Source organism: Leopardus geoffroyi, chromosome C3 (genome assembly GCF_018350155.1).
Source record: "Leopardus geoffroyi isolate Oge1 chromosome C3, O.geoffroyi_Oge1_pat1.0, whole genome shotgun sequence".
In the NCBI taxonomy this organism is placed as follows: domain Eukaryota; kingdom Metazoa; phylum Chordata; class Mammalia; order Carnivora; family Felidae; genus Leopardus; species Leopardus geoffroyi.
The window spans coordinates 108,431,752-108,451,620 of NC_059338.1; the positions used below are offsets into that span (position 1 = coordinate 108,431,752).

General features: G+C 34.2%; 1 protein-coding gene and 1 non-coding gene across 13 annotated transcripts in view; one reads left to right on the forward strand and one right to left on the reverse strand.

The window, feature by feature from the left end:
- The window catches only part of VPS13B (vacuolar protein sorting 13 homolog B), an 811,203-nt gene that overhangs the window by 447,243 nt on the left and 344,091 nt on the right, over positions 1–19,869 (reverse strand). For 10 of the 12 annotated variants that reach the window (XR_006706367.1, XM_045454091.1, XM_045454087.1 and 7 more), the window contains 2 exons: positions 14,551–14,660; positions 8,482–8,629 (listed from right to left, as the gene is read on the reverse strand). Coding sequence is in view for 11 of the 12 variants with exons in the window: in XM_045454091.1 (XP_045310047.1) it covers positions 8,482–8,629; positions 14,551–14,660 (258 nt within the window). In the remaining variant the exon portion in view is untranslated. The remainder of the gene's footprint in view (positions 1–8,481; positions 8,630–14,550; positions 14,661–19,869) is intronic. The other 2 variants (XM_045454090.1, XM_045454093.1) reach the window with 1 other exon arrangement.
- LOC123587047 lies at positions 13,705–13,808 on the forward strand. Its single transcript, XR_006707117.1, has one exon. It is a non-coding gene; the product is annotated as a U6 spliceosomal RNA (small nuclear RNA).

Below are 19,869 nucleotides of genomic sequence, written 5' to 3' on the forward strand. Positions count from 1 at the left end.
AACATTTAAATGTTAATGAAATTATCTTTTGTGTTTTATAGTATACTAGTATAGTGATACACATATTTAATGTATATATCAATAAATGGTACACTCCAGATGCTTGCCCAAAGATTTTTGCCAAATAGGAATGCACTAAGAAAAAATGGTGAAGGCTAGTAAAGATGAACTATTTGCAACCAGGCTGTGTTCTCTGTACTTGTTTTAATTTAATCACTTACTGTTTAGTAATGCTTTTAACAAAATATGAGCCTGCTTCAGATGTGTTCATGGAAACCAAAAACAGTGCTTTTCTGGGTTTTTTTTTCTCCTTTGTACTCTAAATAAAATAATTCCAATAGAATGTAGAAATTAAAAATAATTTCTCAGCATTAAAATACTTTACCTTCTAAAGTCATCTCCATTGAGAAAATTTAGTACAGTTTATATTCTACTTTCAAAGTAAAAACTGAGAGTAAAATTGGACATATTAAAAGAAATCATACCTAAATAAGTCGTCTGCTATACAAGACCTAGAGAAATTAAAAATAAGCCAAGAAGGTACAAATATGAATAATAATTACATATACTTTTCAAGAATCAAAGTTCCAAGAGGGAAAGAATTATGTGCATGCTACATAAATTGTAATATATTTTTTTAAAAAATCAATTAGCCTAGTATGCTTAAAAAACTCAACACATTTTTGGAATTAATGAACAAACACTAACTATAAAACATTCTGCCACACACACCAAGAGACACACTAAAAAAGTATAAATTACATTTTTTTATGAACTGATGATTTACTTGAGGAGTCCTCATATCAAAACTAGCAATGCAAGAAATTCAGGTATGTTGTAGTACTAAGTGAGTAGTGTAATTACCAGATATGTCTATAAAAGAATATCATCAAATGATGCATAGATATGTTATGAAACATTAAAAAAACAAAATGTTAAAAATACTCCATAGCTACAACCATCTAGACTATTATGGCTGATATAACATTATAATATGGCATCTGTTGAACTTCTTTAGAAAGATAAGCTTAGAAATAAACATATAATTCAAATACTCAATTTTATGTCAAGTTCTACAGACCATTAATGCTTTACCTCATAAATTCTAAATTTAGAAATAAAAAATAATGGTTCTTCAAAATACAAATGGAAAAAGGCAATTTAGTAAATGTATATTTTCCTTAAGTTCTCTGATTACTTTCTGGATGGTTTTTCCAATTTTTTTTTTTTTGATGTACTTCATTAGATATACTTCATTTTATTCTAAACCTTATTCTATTCCAAAAGGGGAAAATATACTTTAAACCACATTTTATCCCTGAGAGAATAAAATCAATTGTATATTATGCAATGTTTTCCAATGCTTTAATATTTTCCAATGAAATTAAATACCTAATTAATCACAAAGGAATGGAATTTTATGCTAAACTACATGATTAAAGTGAGCAACTTCTCATATACATAAGTCCACAAAAAATTTATTTTGCATACATTAATACTAACTTCACTCTATAACTAGGAACATACCTACTGAACATTCAAGTTTAATCAAATTAAGGATGACTTAAACACTTTTAGATGAATAACTATATTGTATTTATTTACAATGCACAATTCTTTTTTTTTTTTTTTTCCAACGTTTATTTATTTTTGGGACAGAGAGAGACAGAGCATGAACGGGGGAGGGGCAGAGAGAGAGGGAGACACAGAATCGGAAACAGGCTCCAGGCTCTGAGCCATCAGCCCAGAGCCTGACGCGGGGCTCGAACTCATGGACAGCGAGATCGTGACCTGGCTGAAGTCGGACGCTTAACCGACTGCGCCACCCAGGCGCTCCTTACAATGCACGATTCTTAAAATTAGAATCCAAAATACATCAGTGCCTTCAGGAGCAATTCTTACTAGCAAAACTTGGAAATCTCACCACTTAAAGCCATCCTACAAGTTACATTGCCTGTGGACAAAATGATTAAAAAAAAATTTTTTTAACTCTTTTTTTAAAAATTTTTAAAAAAAATTTTATATATTTTTTGAGAGACAGAGAAAGAGTAAGCACAAGCAGGGGAGGGGCAGAGAGAGGGGGGATCAAGGATGCAAAGGTGACTTTGCTGACAGCTGTGAGCTGGATGTGGGGCCCAAACCCACGAACCAGGAGACCACAACCCAAGACATAACTAGTGTCTGTATACTAAAATTTCTTGACAGAGTGGGGTACACTGTGGCTGTTTCAAATCCCATCCATTTCCAAATAAGTGAAGCTCCTCAGGCCAAGCGAAATTTTTCTGCCTCTTTGTTCTTGACGAGTCTACTGCGTACCAGGCAGTTGCCCACCCTCATCTTGAAGTGCTGTTCAGTTATGTCATATATGTCATATATGTACACAGGTATACATGCATATGCATACACCTTTACTGCCTACTTCTCAGAATAATGCTTCTCAATCTCTCCATTGGCTCATTCTCCTTAATCTTTAAAGAAATAGTTGGTCAGAATTTAATTTGGGGCTTTTTTTCTCATTTTTCTGTGTATGCTTTCCCCGGGAGATGATACACTCTGTGGTTTTGATTGGTATGATCCATATGTCAATGACTCATAAGCCTCTATCACTCACTGTGAAAAATCTAAGCAACATCTCAGGCATGACAACACTTTCACTGACACTTCTTCTGATAGTCTCATTTAAAAGAAAATATTTTCTACTTTCTCCCAAAGCTCCAGCTTATGGTATTCCATTTTAAGTTCTGTGGCAGAGGCTGCTAAATAACCTGCAGTATCTATTCTCTTTTTTTCTTAGTTAGAGCCCAGTGTTTTGGTCATGCATATGGGCCTTTAAAAGTACAGACTACACTCCTGAGACCCTATACAGTTCTAGATATGATCACACGAGTAGTTTCTGGCCAAGAGTATAGTAGCAAAATTGAAGTGTAGAACATCTGTATACTTTTCAAAGAGGTAAGGCAACTTATTGTTTCTCATTTCTGCTCACTAAAATGCAGATACGATACACTGTTGAAGCATCCATTGTGGACAGTTAGTCAAGTCTGGTAACAGAGGCCACCCGTAACAGAATAAAAAAGTGCCTGACCCTGGAGAGCCTTAACACCTTGCAGTGTCTACCGTTAAGGTTTCACATGACAGACAAAACTCAGTCTTGTTTAAACTACTGTTACTGAGAGTTTTCTGATATTTTCAGCCAAAAGTAACTTAACCTTAATTATTATAACTACATTGTTTAACTCTTGCTTAGTTTAAAAATACTATATTTTCAGGGGCACCTGGGTGGTTCAGTCAGTTAAGCATCCAGCTCTTGGTTTCAGCTCAGGTCATGATCTCATAGTTCGTGGGTTCGAGCCCTGTGTCAGGCTCTGTGCCGTCGACACCGTGGAGCCTGCTTGGGATTCTCTCTCTCTCCCTCTCTCTCTCTCTGCCCCTCCCCTGTTCTCTCTCTCTCAAAATAAATAAATAAACTTAAAAAAGCAATTAAATAAACATACTGTATTTTGAAATGAGGTCAGAAAAAATGTAATTAGGGATATTTTACCTGATAACCTAAGTTCCTTGTCAAACATTCTTAAAAAAATTCTGCAGTTTTTCTCGATTTGTAATATACACAAAGTGTTTTTAAAATTTCACGATTTTCATATTTAATTCTCTTTGAGAACTGAATAAGATTAAATTTCCATATTCCTGACAAAAAATGTAAACATCTGAAACATCATAAATTTTTTATTTCTGAAACACATCAATAGTTGTGAGATATACTTAAAAATATGTACTAAGAAAGAAAAAATATGTCAGCAGTAGCACTTCACTTCTGAGTGTCATCCAGGAACTTAACACTGAATTAACACCCAATTAAAGAGTGGCAGAATCTTCCATGCTCATCACAGAGGTATAGATGTTTCCCATCATATCCTTATTGGTAGCTCTGATGTAAAATTCTTCACTATTTTCATCCTATGGGACTGGGCTGAAAATTTAGAGTAATCTCTTGACAAAAAGAATGCCCTGAAGTTAGCCAGTTATATATTGCGTATTAGAGGTAAAATAGTAGATGACTAAATTTGCACAGACCTGATTTTTAGGGCTTCTTTTGCCTCTAAGAAATGAAAGAAGGCAACTAATATTCACAGAATGACTATGATAATCTGGAACTTTGTGTGTGTGTGTGTGTGTGTGTGTGTGTGTGTGTGTGAGAGAGAGAGAGAGAGAGAGAGAGAGAGAGTGAATTTCCTACAGGTTCATTAATACACTGAAAAAATATGCTAGCTACTGAAAGTCACCAGGGTGCTACATACTTTTCAAGTGTTATTTTCCATAATCTGCTAAATAGCTTCATCAAAGCACCTCACACAGCACTGGAAAAAAATTTCCCAACTGGAATGTGAAGTACAGAGTAAAACAGTGATCAAACTGAGAAAGAGTTTTCAAAAAGGATTAAATAGTTTAACCTATTATTCTTCCTTTATAAATCAAGAAGCAATATAAATATTCATATTGAGAGATTTCTTTTTTTAAGTTTTTATTTAAATTCCAGTTAACATAGAGTGTAATATTTGTTTCAGATGATAATATAGTGATTCAGTACTTCCATGAAACACCAGGTGCTCATCACAGCAAGTCCTCTCCTTAATCCCCATCACCTATTCCATCCACTGATGAATAAAGATGAGGTATGTGTATATATGTGTGTATACACACACACACACACACACACACACACACACACACACACACACACACACACAGAGGAATATTACTCAGCCATCAAAAAGAATGAAATCTTGCCATTTGCAATGACATGGATGGAGGTATAGTGTAATGCTAGGCAAAATAAATCAGTCAGAGAAAGACATATACCATATGATTTCACTCATATGTGAAATCTAGAAAACAAAATAAATGAGCAAAAAAAAAACCCCCAAGAAATAGACTCTTAACTATAGAAAACTGACAGTTACCAGAGGAGAGGTGGGGGGGGGGGGTGGGAATTAAATACATAATCTGGAAAAAATCTCACTAAACCATTTTTAACCTTGGATAAGTTGCCTGACCTCTTTATTATTCAGTCTCTATAATTATAAAGTGAAGGGGTTAGGTTGGATAATTTATTCCAAGATACATATACAATCCTGTATGATTTTTTCTAAAGATACATGCATGGCTCCCTCCTTTACCTTTATCTGCTTCAAGTATGTGGTCAAACTTTCAGTGAGACCTACTGTATCCAAATTATCATCCCCCATCAACTAAAGTTCTGAACACTTTTTTTTTTTCCATTTATGCTCTTCATTTGGCTTCATTTTGGCAAGTTTCTATTGCTATGTCTTCAAGGTTGATTTATTTTTCAGTAATGTATACTCTATTGCTAATTCTACCCAGTTTCTCCATTCACATATATTTTTCAACTCTAGAGCTGGGCTTGATTCTTTATTATATCTTCCATTTCCCTACAAAATGTACTCAACTCTCCTTAAATACTTTAACATAGTTACAATACCTGTTTGAATGTACAAGTATTTAATATACCTACTAATTCCATCATCTATGCCATCTCTTTATTTATATTGGCTTCTTTTTCTGGTCAAAGTTTCCTACTTCTTTGCATCTCCTTTGGCTTTTGATTGAATATGTTATACTGTGATTTTAACATGTTACATGTCTAGATCTTCTTATATTCCTCATAATAGTGTTGGGCTTCATTTTGCCAGCACTTATTCACTCTTTTTGTTGCTTCAGAGCCTTTTTTAAACTGTTTAAAGTGAGTCGAGGGTAGCCTTTACATTTTTGATACTTTATGTCCACTATGAACACTATGGAGGCATGGCTTTTCTGGAATCCCTATTGAATGTCCTGAATAATCAGTGGGATTGCATTTTATGGACAGTAGGACCTGAATGCCTTCTAGCCCTGTGTTGAGCTCTGGGAATCATTCAGACCACAGTTCCTTGGTCATCTTTTACCCAACTGTGTAGAGTCTCATCCCATGCATGCATGTCTTACTATTTATTTAGCAAATATTCAATGAGAACACTACTTTCTCTCTCTCTAGAATTGTATTCCATGATTTGCAGTCATCTCCACCTCCTAATGCTTCAGTCACTCTACCTCCCTAAACTTCAATGCAGCAAGACAGCTGAGCTCAGCTTAATATATTGCACCCTGCTCTATGGTCTGGAGCATGCTGTTAGCAAGAAAGCCAGGGCAATTCTAGGGCTTGACTGTTTTTTTTCTCTTTTATGATGAATCACAGTCCTGTACTGCATATTCTCTAATGTCTAGAAACCTTTTTTTTCTCCCACGTATTTAGAAAAGTTTCTTATTTATAGCAGAAATATAAATCTAGTCCCTGTTATACCATCATGGTCAAAAGCTAAAGGTCCATACTTACAAATTGTGGCATGATCTACTAAAATTTACATCATTAATTAACAGATGTCTTAATGTATTATTATCTTGGTGGTATTCAAGAAGTCAAATTAAAAGACCTTCTATTATTTTAACAGTGCACTTATAGTACTTTGAACTGGAGAAGTAATATATAAACATGTAAGATAAAAATAGCTAGTATTTTTTAAAAAGCTATCACTTATGGAGCATCCTGCTTTTTCAATTTTTCGTTTCCCTTACAGACACTGTCATCAACAGTTCCAAATTAATTTTCATAACATTTCCAAAACATAGGGTAAACACATGTCATACCTTTTAGGGGGTTCCTAGTTTTCAAAATAGATTCCCTAGAATATTATTTAGATTTTTGTGATAATATATTGTCTTCATGTGAGACATACGTTTATCCTGGCTTGGCCTGCCCTATGTGCCTATAGCACTGAAATAGTATTGTTCTGCTGTCAACACATTTCCAACCATCAAACATATGTTCTCCCTGTAGCCAACTATTTAATACTGGTTAATTGAGACTGGAGGGGGAAGATGTCTGCTTCCTGTTGAATAATCACAACGTGAAATCAAGCCCAGTGCAGGATCACCAAGCTTTGTTGGCCTTCATGTGCCAAAAATACTACATAAGCGTTGGGAATGAACTTAAGACCAACACTAACCTAGGCTGAAACTACAAAAATAAAAACTCATTTTAACAAGAATTCAGGCATAATAAGTTAGCTTTCACATTTCTCCACTGTAAAATCTAGTTGAAAAATTAAAATGTGCATTTCATAATGATGTGAATATACTTAACACTAACTGAACTATACAATTTAAAGGTTAAGATAGTAAAAGTAAAAAGAAGATGTGTAAAAGGCTATGAATTCATTTACCAAATTCATTATGTTTATGATGCAATATAAATAATGAGTGAAACAGTGGTAACTTCATTTAGAAGTGGATACAAAGGATCCTAGAACTTTTTTCAAGAGAGCGCACATGCACAAGTGGAGGACGGGCAGAGAGAGAGGGAAAGAAAGAATCCCATAGGCTCCATGCTACCATCAAAGAGCCAAACACAGTGCTCGATCTCACGAATCATGAGATCATGATCTCAGCTGAAATCAAAAATAATCAACCGAGCCACCCAGGGACCCCTCATAAAACATTTTTTAAATTAAAACTCAAACAGGAACAGTGTACTCTAATTAAAAATAGAACAGAAACTTTTGAAACTTAATTCGAAGCAAAGAAAATGGTGACCACACACCATTCTCAAGACAGCACTATCACCAAGGTTTCCAGAGAAGCAAAAATGGTGGGCATTCAAGAAGGAAGATACATAAACAATCTATGATCATAGTTCATATATAGTCTGTGTCATGTAATTTAATTTAAATTATAAATGCAATGATAAAGTGTTTTGTTACACAAATGGAAATTTACAATTGTCTTATGGAAGAATATTTATGTCCTGTATTTGCATAGATGATCTAGCTGAGAAAATGAGAGAAGGGAGAGGTAGAAAATTGAGATATATTGTGTTTTGCAAGAATTCACTTTAAGAAAGAACATACTATCAGGAGACAATTCTCTATTGGTCTCTAGTGTTTTTGAATGTCTTGAAAGTGGAAGCAGTGAATGCCTTTGTTCCCAATTGTCCTTTCAAGGATATTTGCATAGCATTCAGCCTCAAAAGGCAGAGATACAGTCCTTTTGAGCAAAGGGCAAGTTTGCTTACACCCTTGCAAGATACAAATAGTGTCTCCCTCTAGAGAAAAAGGCAGACATGCTTTCTACCCATTATAAAAGATGCAGGTTCCCTAAATTGAGGGTTCCTCTTCCGTAACATAATCCATTGAATATAGGTATCATCTGAACTTCTTGGTGCCACCCTGTGGTAATTAGGCTTAGGACAGTGACACAAGAAAAAGGTAATACTCTAGTTACTGCTAATACTGTAAGATAATAGTCTTTTGTCTCCATTCTAGGAATCTCATGTCCAGAATTCATGAAATTGTGGCCCAGATAACTTGATATCTTATTAGCTCAGAGATAGGGTAAAATCACAGACCTTTTAGAATTTGTGACACATACCTGTTATTGTTTTTGTTTTTATAGGGCTGCTGGCATATTCAGAGGCCTGATATGACTGTTGCTTTGCCAGGGGTGCACTTCCAACTGACACCTCATCCTCTTTCCTTCTGCTAATTGGCACAACAAGAGGAACAGCTACCACAGGCTGCTGGAGAGAGGCAAAAAAACACACTGAAATTATTTACTATTTCTGAAGCAGTGAAGGTTAAACATGGTAACACTGAGGAAAGTCCTTCATAAATGGTGTTGAAGCTTTGCTATTTTAAATCAATCAATGTGTCCCTCCCTCAGTTCCTCCCTCTCTCTTCTTATCTGTCTCTCTTATACACACAAAATCACACAGGGACACTTAACAATTTCAACGTAAAATTACAATTCTATGTGAAAAAATAAGATAGCTTGGAAATAAATGGAAGTTAAAATAAATTTTGGTAAAAAGCATAAAGATAATATGTCAAAGGCAAATCAAAACTATAACTAACTTTGAGAATTACAATTAGTAGGGGAAAAAAGTTACCCTCATCAAATATTTTTAGGATATCTATAAAGTGATTAATTATATGTTACAGTTCAACTTAATAAAGAATTGCTGAAAATTTCTACGTTTTATCTGACAAAGTGATACCCACAGCATATTTAGAAAACACAGAAAAGTATCTGTAGCTAGAGAAAGCTGGAAAACATTATGATCCTATATTGAATGCATGAGTGCTGAATTGGACAATAAAGCAGCTGTTTCATCTTTATTCAGTGAAATAAAGTCTGATGTTACTGCTGATGACGCCCAACACAATCTTGTCAGATTTTTGGCAAAAAAGAAAAAAAAGGTATTTTTTAAGTTTGCTGCAGGATCAAAGATCAATGTTGAACTGGGTGGAAAACAATCATCCAATGTTGGGTTTTAGCCACAAATTGAGAAGGAAATTGCAGCTTGGGAAACAACAGATGATAACTGTAATACAGCTGCATCAGACGGTAAATCTGGAGGAGCTGGTCAAGCTGCAGTGCAGTCTAGTGTTACTCTCAACAGCACAACAATCATACTTTTAAAAGATCCAACTTTATGTCTCACCCAACCTATATTACTTATTTAGTATTACTTTGAATGTGAGTAAATATTCCAATCAGAACACAAGTACATTATCTATATATTACAATCAATCAAGTTATGAAATATAGGGAAAAGGCAAATTATTTTAAAAGTTGCTACTTAAGCTAAGTAAAAGGACAAGAAAGGTGAAAATGAGAAAATGGAAAGATAAATATATTGTGGGAAACATTACAATGTACAGTAGCTGCTTTCATATTATTTAGTAAAACTGATAATATTTGTACAAACCTAATTAGGAAATAGTATCTTAAGACCAAGATGAGAAAAGTTCAACATACCCTTAAGTCTTGATGCATTTAAAATTACTCAACTATAAAATATGGGAGTTCCTTTTAGGTGGTAGTATTTACTGATTCCATAATCCCTTGAATATCTTGGCCATCATTTATAAACCTGGAATATGACTAAGTATTCCAAAAAATTACACCCATGTTCAGATTCAAATTAATATATTAGAGAAAAATTATGTTAAGCATAGGGTGATATTTAATTCAAGCTAAAATAGCTGAAAGATGAGATTCATGAAAGCCATAATATTGGTAATATCCAACAACAAACAAAAAAATCATTCTTTTGGGTGACTCAAACTGGGTCATTTTCACATAGGCAAAGAGACATTGAAAGCCCTAAGAAAAACCCTTCCTAACAAGACAGCAAGACTCTGATATGTCCTCTATGCAACTGTATTCCAAATATCTACAATGATATCCAAAAGACCCTCCATAAATATTTCCTGAATGATTGCTAATGTACGTACTATATGTCAGGCAAGAAGAGATACTGGATGCAGAGTATCCAGTATTTTAATATTTCAAAATATCAAAATAAACTATTTTTAGCAAACTCCCATTGTTCTACTAATATTTTTCTACCTTTTGGTACTGGATATTTCCTCAAATATTAGTTGTATCCCAGCCCCAGATTTATCCTACCCTTGCAGCATCAATATTCCATGATCTGAAAATACCTAAAATCTTCTGTTGTTTTTCCTGTAAAATTCTCCCTATTAATTTAATAAATGTAAAAAAAACACCCAGGAAATTATAAAGAATAAGATAACATACACATTCCATTATATCCAATAATTACTGTCTGTTAAAATTTTTATCATATTTCCTTGTTTTTTAGAGACGAGCAAAATATTGCAGGTAAAGCTAAAATACCCTCCAATTGTGAACCAACTACCCATTCCTCCCAGAATCAACCACTATTATGATCCTCATATAAACCTTGAAATGTTTTACACCTATCCCTATTCACACACACTCATATGTATACACCATTTACTTACTTATTTACTTGTTTATTTATTTATTTGGGTAGTTTTGGAGAAATGTACGTTAATGCTTTCATATTGCATATTTCCTTTGAAATTTGGTTTTTGCATTAAATACAATTTTGAGACATCCATATTAAGACCTATTGTATAATTTCTACTAATAAATTATCGTATTGTGTGAATATGTTGTGTTTTATTTATTCACTTCCTTAGAGCCGGTCATTCAGGTTGTCTCCAGTCTTGTACTACTGCAATGAATACTGCAAGAAAAGGCTTATACACAACTCTTCAGGGTCCTTAGGATCTTTTGTTAAGACCACAGTTTTATCCAAAAGTGCAATTTGGGGGTTACAGGCTATGTTTATTTTCAATTTACTAGATACTGCCAATTCATCAATTTTCACTCATAACATTACTATGTGAGTTTATCCATTTTCTCTATTTTCCTCACTACTAAATATTGGCATTTTTTCACCCAACAGAGTTTTAAAAGTGAAGATGAGTAGCCATGAGTTGGTAATTATTAAACCTAGCTGATAAGGTCATAGGGATCAATTACACTATTTTTTCAATATTCTATGTTAAAAAAAATGTAAGACTAAAATAGTAGCTAAGAATATGATGAATTGTAGTAAAGTATTAATACTATGAAGTACTAGCGAAAATGTAAACTGTAATTCTGGAAGCTATGTGGCAATATAACAAAGGTTTCAAAATATGCTGATATACATGGCTTTAAACACTAATTACTTCCCCAAAATATATTCTAAGTGAATACTTAAAGAAAAACATAAAGATTTAGCTATGAACGTATTTATACCAATATTCTTCATAACTCTGAATGAATAGGATTATGGGTATTTAGTTTTTCTTTTAAATAAAACTATTATTTTTGAACTTTCAAAAACATATTTTTAAATATATATTTACATTTAATTTCAAACTGTTATGAAACAGTATAATCAAAATAAAATTATATGAAAATCTTAAGGTGCTTGGTATCTGGAGTGCCTGGGTGGCTCAGTCAGTTTAGCATCCGACTTCAGTTCTGGTCACAATCTCACAGTTTGTGAGCTGAAGCCCTGCATCAGGCTCTGTGCTGACAGCTCTGGAGCCTAGAGCCTGCTTCATATTCTATGTCTCCATCTAGCTCTGCCCCTTCCCCGTTCATGCTCTGTCTCTCTCTCTCTCTCTCTCTCTCTCTCTCTCTCTCAAAAATAAACATTGAAAAAAATTAAAAATAAATAAAGGTGCTTGGTATCAATCAAATGAATTTTTAATTTACCTCAGTTGCTAGAACATTATCTGACCTTCAGGTATAGCTCTAGTGAACTGGACCTAATTACCATCACTTATAAAGTAACCAATGAAGAATTTACAATGGGATGTTATTCAGTCATAAAAAAGAAGGACGTCTTGTCATTTGTGACAACATGGATGGACCTAATAAGGCAATCAGGCTAAGTGAAATAATTAAGAGAAAGAAAAATACCATATGATTTCACTTATGTGGTATCTAAAACAAACAAACAAACAAACAAACAACAACAAAAAACTCATGGGGCAGTGGGGATGAATGAGTGACAGGGATCAAAAGGTACAAACTTCCACTTATGAAAGAAATAGGTCATGAGATGTAATGTACAACAATGTGACTATAGTTAATAGTACCATATTGTGTATTTAAAAGTTGCTAAAAGAGTAATCTTGAAAGTTCTTATAACAAGGAAAAACATTTGCAACTGTGTGTTGTGATGGATGTTAGCCAAACTTATGGTGATAATTTCACAGTATATACAAATATCAAATCATTACCAGTAACTATCATCAACAATCATCACCTCAAAACTAATATGTCAACTGTATCGCAAAAAAAATTTACAATAAAAATATTTCTCACATTCTCCCTGACATTAGTTTCATTGACTATTGAGGTGAATTTCTATGCAATTGCTGGTTAAAGCAGATACATTAGAGGCTAGCTTAGATAGTTCTATTTTACTTGCCTATTTTCCCTCATAGTGCCTAGATGTTTGTTCTGAGTGTCTAATACTAAGAATTGTGTAGTAATTTTTATTACCTCTGTATTTCTTCTTTAGTTTAATTCAACATTCTGTTAGAGTAAACTTTCTAAAATTCAAAACTCTTTTTTTCTAATGTTTCTTTATTTTTCAGAGAGAGAAAGGCAGAGAGAGAATGAGCTGGGGAGGGGCAGAGAGAGGGGGAGAGAGAATCCCAAGTAGGCTCCGTGTTGTCAGCACAGAGCTTTATGTGGAGTTCAATTTCATGAACTGTGATATCATGACCTAAGATGAAATCAAGAGTCAGACGCTTAACTGACTGAGCCACCCAGATATTTCTCAAATTTCTTTATATCAGTTTCCTATAGTTTCTCTTTACCCTTCAGGATAAAGTCTCAAACACTTCGCATTACAAAAAAAAAAAAAATCTTTTATGAACTGGGTGCCAATTCTTAACAGTCTCTTATACTTGGCTCTATGATAAAACCACTAAAGGTCACTTTTTTATCAAGTTAATCGCCCCCCACCCAACCTCTGGTTACTCTCACAGCTAGTGGGTTTGATCCCTGCATCCAGCTCTATGCTGACAGCACAGACCCTGCTTGGGATTCTCTCTCTTTTCCCTTCTCTCTCTGCCCCTCTCCTGCACTCTCGCTCTCTCTCTCTCAAAAATAAATAAACACTAAAAAAAAAAAAAAGATGCTCCTTGAGCCATGGATTGTACTATTCAGGTAATTTTTTTTGTTGTATTGTGTATTTATAAAATTGTGTATTTTTCTATCAACTGGTTTTAAGTTTGGAAAAAAGGTACAGTGCTCACTTTAGCAGCACATATACTAAAACTGGAACAATACAGAGAGTAGAATGGCCCTTGCACAAGGATAACAGGCAAATTCATGAAGTGTTCCATATTTAAAAAAAAAAGATGCAAAGCTATTCCAATTAGAATATTACAAAATTACAATTAAGTCTAATAGGAAAATGCAATATAGCATAAATTTGGCCTGAAAAAATATTTAGTTCTGCCATTTACTATGTGTGACAATAGGGAAATAAATCTCAATTAGCATCAATTTCTTCATCTTTAAAATGGGAATAAACTGTCAGAATTACATTTAAGAATCATGACAAAGAAAATATATTTAAGCATTTCAGAAAATACAATTAGCTGTTTTATACTTTGTAATTTATACTCTTTTAAACAAGTGCATGTCCAACTCTTTTGCACCAACCATCCCAATCCAAGGGTTGGGCACCCAATGAATCCTTGTTGAATAAACCTAAAGATGTAGAAGAAATACAGTGATAATGAAAATTAAAGCTATTAGTATGCAATTCTTATGTATCAGACACTCAGAACAAACATCTAGGCACTATGAGAGAAAACAGGCCACTAAAGCAGGACTACCTGAACTATTCTCTAACGTATCTGCTTTATAAGCAATTGCATAGAAATCCACCTCAGTAATCAATGAAACTACACTTTGAGCTGGAGTTTCCAGTCTAGAAGTGAAGGAGTAAAACTGCTTGAAAGGGGAAGAGTGGAAGACAGAGGAATTAAAAAAAAATCAATACAGACAATATAGACCTTTAACAAATGACTGAGAAAACAGAAAACGATTTATTCATTAAGAGAATAAATTACAAAAATTTCTCACCTGCTGCATATGTCTACTGGTTCGTTTCTGAGGCTGATAAATGAGCCAGGTATATAAGACTGGGTCAATATTAACTGCTAGTCCTTGTACACTACAAAGGAGTACAGCACCTAAAAACCAAGATTTTAAAATTATTTTAATTCCTCATAAAAATAATAAGCTTTATATCACTTCACACCAAATAGGATAGCTAACAAAATTAACAGGTGCATACAAAGATGTGGAGGATTCAAGACGTCATATACCGCTGGTTGGAACATAAAATGGTGCAAATACATTCAAAAACGCTTTGGCATTTCCTCAGGAAGCAAATATACCATCACAATATGACCTAACAATTTTATTCCTGCGTATGTACAAAGAGAACTAAAATCATATGTTCACTCAAAAATTTGTGGCTAAATTTCCAAAACAGTAATCATAATAGCCAAAAAGTGGGAATGACACAAATGTCCATGAGTTGCTAAATGGATATACAAAATGTCGTATAGCCATATAATGGAAAATTATTTTTGCACAACAAGGAATAAAGTACTGATTCATGCTACACTACCTTGAAAACGTGCTAAGAAGTCAGTCACAGAAAACCACATACTGTAGGATTCTACTTACATGAAATGGCTAAAACAGGCAAAACCATAGAGAAAAAAGGTAATTTGTGTATGCCAGTGCCTAGGAGGAGGAAAGAATGGAAAAGAACTGCTAATAGATATGTGGTTCTTTGGGGAGTGATTAAAATGTTCCAGAATTAGAAAATGGTGATTGTTGCACAACTTTGCAAATATACTAAAAACCACTAAATTATGTACTTTAACATAGTGATTTTTATGGAATATGAATTGTATCTCATTAAAAGTGAATCTGTCTTTAATAAGAAGCAGCTTTATTTTTTAGCAAAGAGCAATTTCTATATTGGTCATGAGAACAGAATATTATCTCCCTTTTTGTTTATATCACAAATTTAATTCATGATGTTAAAGTAAGGATTATTATAACCACTCAATAAATCACTGCAAATTACAAAGTTAAACGTTCAGAAGCAAGAGAGAGATCTGCCTAGATGAAACACAGGCTAACATTCTGACATAAAACACAAAGCTGAAGTGTAACAAGTTGCAATTCCATCCTAGTCAAGTATTTTACTAAAATACTCAAGTATTTTAGTCTCTCTCTGATAAAAAGAAACACACGGATTTAACTAAAGTATAACATCCCATTCTTATGTGCAGATTATGTGCATCCATAAATACATTTTTGTATTTGCAAATGCAGTTTTTGGTAAAATATTATTAGCTCCAGTGAAATATATGGAATATCAAGTAAGGAGTATTTGTCACTTTTGCTCTCAACTACACTCCAGTATCTAGAAAAGTAATTGCCACATGGTAGGGGTAAAGAGTCATAGTACATGATACATGAGTTCTCAACTTAGGTGCAACTTGTTCTATAATTTTGCAGGTTATCTAAACCACACAGTAACTATTATTACCAAGGTCTATGAAAAGTGAGCCATACAGACACAGAGATAGAATGATGGAGGAGAGCACCAAAGAGAAATATCCTTCCTTTTTAAACATTTACACAGGGGCGTCTGAGTGCCTCAGTCAATTGAGCATCCGACTTCGGCTCATGTCATGTCATCACAGTTTGTGGGTTTGAGCCCCATGTCGGGCTCCAGCTCAGAGCCTGGAGTTGCTTCGGATTCTGTGCCTCCCTCTCCTCTGCCCCACCCCCCCCCACTCATGCTCGCTCTCTCTCTCTCTTTCTCTCTCTCTCAAAAATAAATAAACGTTAAAAAAGAAGCAAATGTTTAAAAAAAAATTTTAAATATAAAACTTTTACACAGAATTTTCAAACAAGCAAAAATTGCCAGGTGTTCTCCCAGGGACCCAGAATCAGTGTAGATTCCAAAGCAGCATTCTGAGACCACAGCAATTCCATCCACTTCCATGTACGAATGCATGTGCTGCTGAGCAATAATTTGCTTAAATACACATCAGGAAGGAATGATGATGTGAAACTAAATACAAAATGATTGCACAAGGGAAGTCATAAATGAAGTCAAATAGAAAATATAATTTAATATATGTATTTTTCCTGTAATACAATGCATAAAAATTGTTTATTAAAACCTTTTAAAGAAATTAACTGTATACATTTCAATAGAGTTTTAAAATTTTAATTCAAGAATTCAAGAATATTTAAATTCAAGAATATATCATTCAATCTTAAAAGTTAAAAGACGTTTCTAAATTCCAAATAAAGAAGTGAAATTAGTTAGATTTGAATTATATGGACTATTTCCTATCACATAAGCCCAATGTAATTTGTTTTATAATTAAAATCATATAAATATTAAAGACACCACAAATAATATATGCTTAACAATAAAGAAATGTGTTCCACACACAGACACACAGACACACAGCACTTGCAACAATAAAGAAAAATATGGGATCCAGGAGACAAAAGGATCCAACGCAGGAGAAAAGTGACAGGAATCCCCAAAATGACAACAGTGAAGTAGTAACAGGTACATGGAAAATGTAGTAACAATAAAACACAGTATTAAATACAGGGAAAACAAATGTTATAAAGGAAATGATAACTAGTCAGTATACAATAAAGTGTACCACGAATTATATTTATAGACAGAAGTATGTAAATTCTAAAAAAACCCAGATGCATTAATTAATCAAACTTGATATAACAATATTGAGAATATGATAGGAGGAGAGAGTGAAAGTTGGCCAAATACAATTTTCAACTGTAAGGCATTAATAAATTATACTCTTAAGTAAACAATCAAGAAAGAGCAAGAAAAGTTATGTTATTTAAAAAATATGGATGGGCGCCTGGGTGGCTCAGTCAGTTGGGCGTCTGACTTCGGCTCAGGTCATGATCTCACGGTTTGTGAATTCAAGCCCCGCGTCGGGCTCTGTGCTGACAGCTCAGAGCCTGGAGCCTGCTTCGGATTCTATGTCTCTATGTCTCTATGTCTCTTTCTCTCTGCCCCTCCCCTGCTTGTGCTCTCTGTCTCTCAAAAATGAATAAATGTAAAATAAATAAACAAAAAATAAAATAAACAAAATAAAATAAAACTAAAATATATGGAAACACCAAAACAATTATTGAAAAGATCTGAGATGTGTTACCTCTTGAAAAGGGAACATTAAAAAAAAAAAAAAAAAGCAGTTGCCATGAGGGAGGATATAAATGGGATTCTCAAACTGGGGTCAAGAGAAAAGAGAGGTAGATGAGCCTTAGATTTTCTTGCTGAGAAATGTCCCTCTAGCCATTAATTAGCCATTAACAGAATCAAGTATTCTGTCTGAAAAGTCTCCAATTCACTGTCATATAACTGCCACAAATTACGATCTGGGAATGGTTTTCTTAACAAAAAATCACAACTGACTCTGTGAGACAGAGTCAGAAAAACCAACAAACAACTAATTTAGACTTTCAAGCACTGGAGATATTAGAATATAGAAAAAAAAAAAGCACCTGTGTATAAAATGTTTAAAATGCAAAAGTATGGTATCATACAGAGTATCAGGAAAGAACATATTTAAAGAAAAAATGGAAACTATGAAAGTGACATATTTAATTGTTGATGTAAAAAACTCATTAGGCAGGTTCAACAGCCGATTATAGTTGAAGAGAAAAACAGTGAAGTGGAAGAAGTACCTGAAATCATTAGAATGCATCTGAAAGACAAAAATGAAAGATTATTAAAATGAGGTGAAGAGATATGAGGACTTAAGAAGACCAAATATATGTCTAATCAGATTCCATGTGGAGATACTAAAAAGTGGGGAAGAGGCAATATTGTTAAAAAGATGATGCCTGAGAATTTTACAGAATTGATGAAAGATAGTTAAGCCTAAAACCCAAGAAGCCCAAGAAAACCAAAATGTATAATTAAAACAAAATGTAATTTAAGACTACAATGAGATATCACCTCACGCTTGTCAGAATGACTAAAATCAACAACACAAGAAATAACAGGTGTTGGCAAGGATGTGGAGAAAGAGGAATCCTCTTGCACTACTGGTGGAAATGTAAACTGGTGCAGGCAGAAAACAGTATGGAAGTTCCTCAAAAAGTTAAAAATAGAAGTACCAGACAACAGGGTGCCTGAGTGGCTCAGTCAGTTAAGAGTCTGACTTCAGCTCAAGTCATTATCTTGCAGTTGGTGAGATGCAGCCCCACATCAGGCTCTGTGCTGACAGCTTGGAGCCTGGAGCCTATTCAGATTCTGCATCTTCTCTCTCTCTCTGCCCCTCTTCTGCTCACTCACTCTGTCTCTCCCTCTCTCTCTCTCTCTCTCAAAATTAAATAAACATTAAAAAAAATTTTTTTGAATAGAAGTACCCTACAATCCAGCAATTACACTAGGTATTTACCCTAAGAATACAAAAATACTAATTCGAAGGGATATATGCACCCTGATGCTATCTACAATAGCCAAATTACGGAAACAACCCAAGTGTCCATGGACTGATAAATGGATATAGAAGATGTGGTATATACATATATAATGCAATATTACTCAGCCATAAAAGGAATGAAATCTTACCATTTGCAATGACACAGGTGCAGCTAGAGAGCATTATGCTAAGGGAAACACATCAGAGAAAGACAAATACCATGATTTCACTCACATAAGAAATTTAAGAAGCAAAACAAACAAGCATAGGAAAAAAGAGAGAGAGACAGAGACAGAGACAGAGAGAGACAAGCCAAGAAACAGACTCTTAACTATACAGAACAAACTGATGGCCACCAGAGGTGGGTGGGGGATGGGTGATATAGGTGATCAGGAATAAGGAGTGCACTTGTCATGAGCACCAGGTGTTGTATGGAAGTGTTGAAACACTAAAGTGTACACCTGAAACCAATATTACACTGTATGTAAGCTGGAAATTAAATAAAAACTTAAAAAAATGAAAATAAACACATTTAATTAAGCAAATTGGAAAGAAGGTGCCCACACTGAAGGGAAAAGAAGATTAAAAATATTCCAAACAACAAGAATGATCACCTGGGGAATAAAAACACAAACAAATTGGTGCCCCTGGGAGGCTCAGACAGTTAAGTATCTGACTTTGGCTCAGGTCATGATCTCATGGTTAGTGAGTTCGAACCCCATGTGGGGCTCTGTGCTGACAGCTAAGAGCCTGGAGCCTTTGAGGGATTTGTCTCCCTCTCTTTGCCCCTCCCCGGCTAACTCGTGCTTGCTCGCTCTCTCTCTTTCCTTCAAAAATACATAGACATTTAAAAAAGTTTTTTTAAACACAAATAGACAACTTCTTAGCA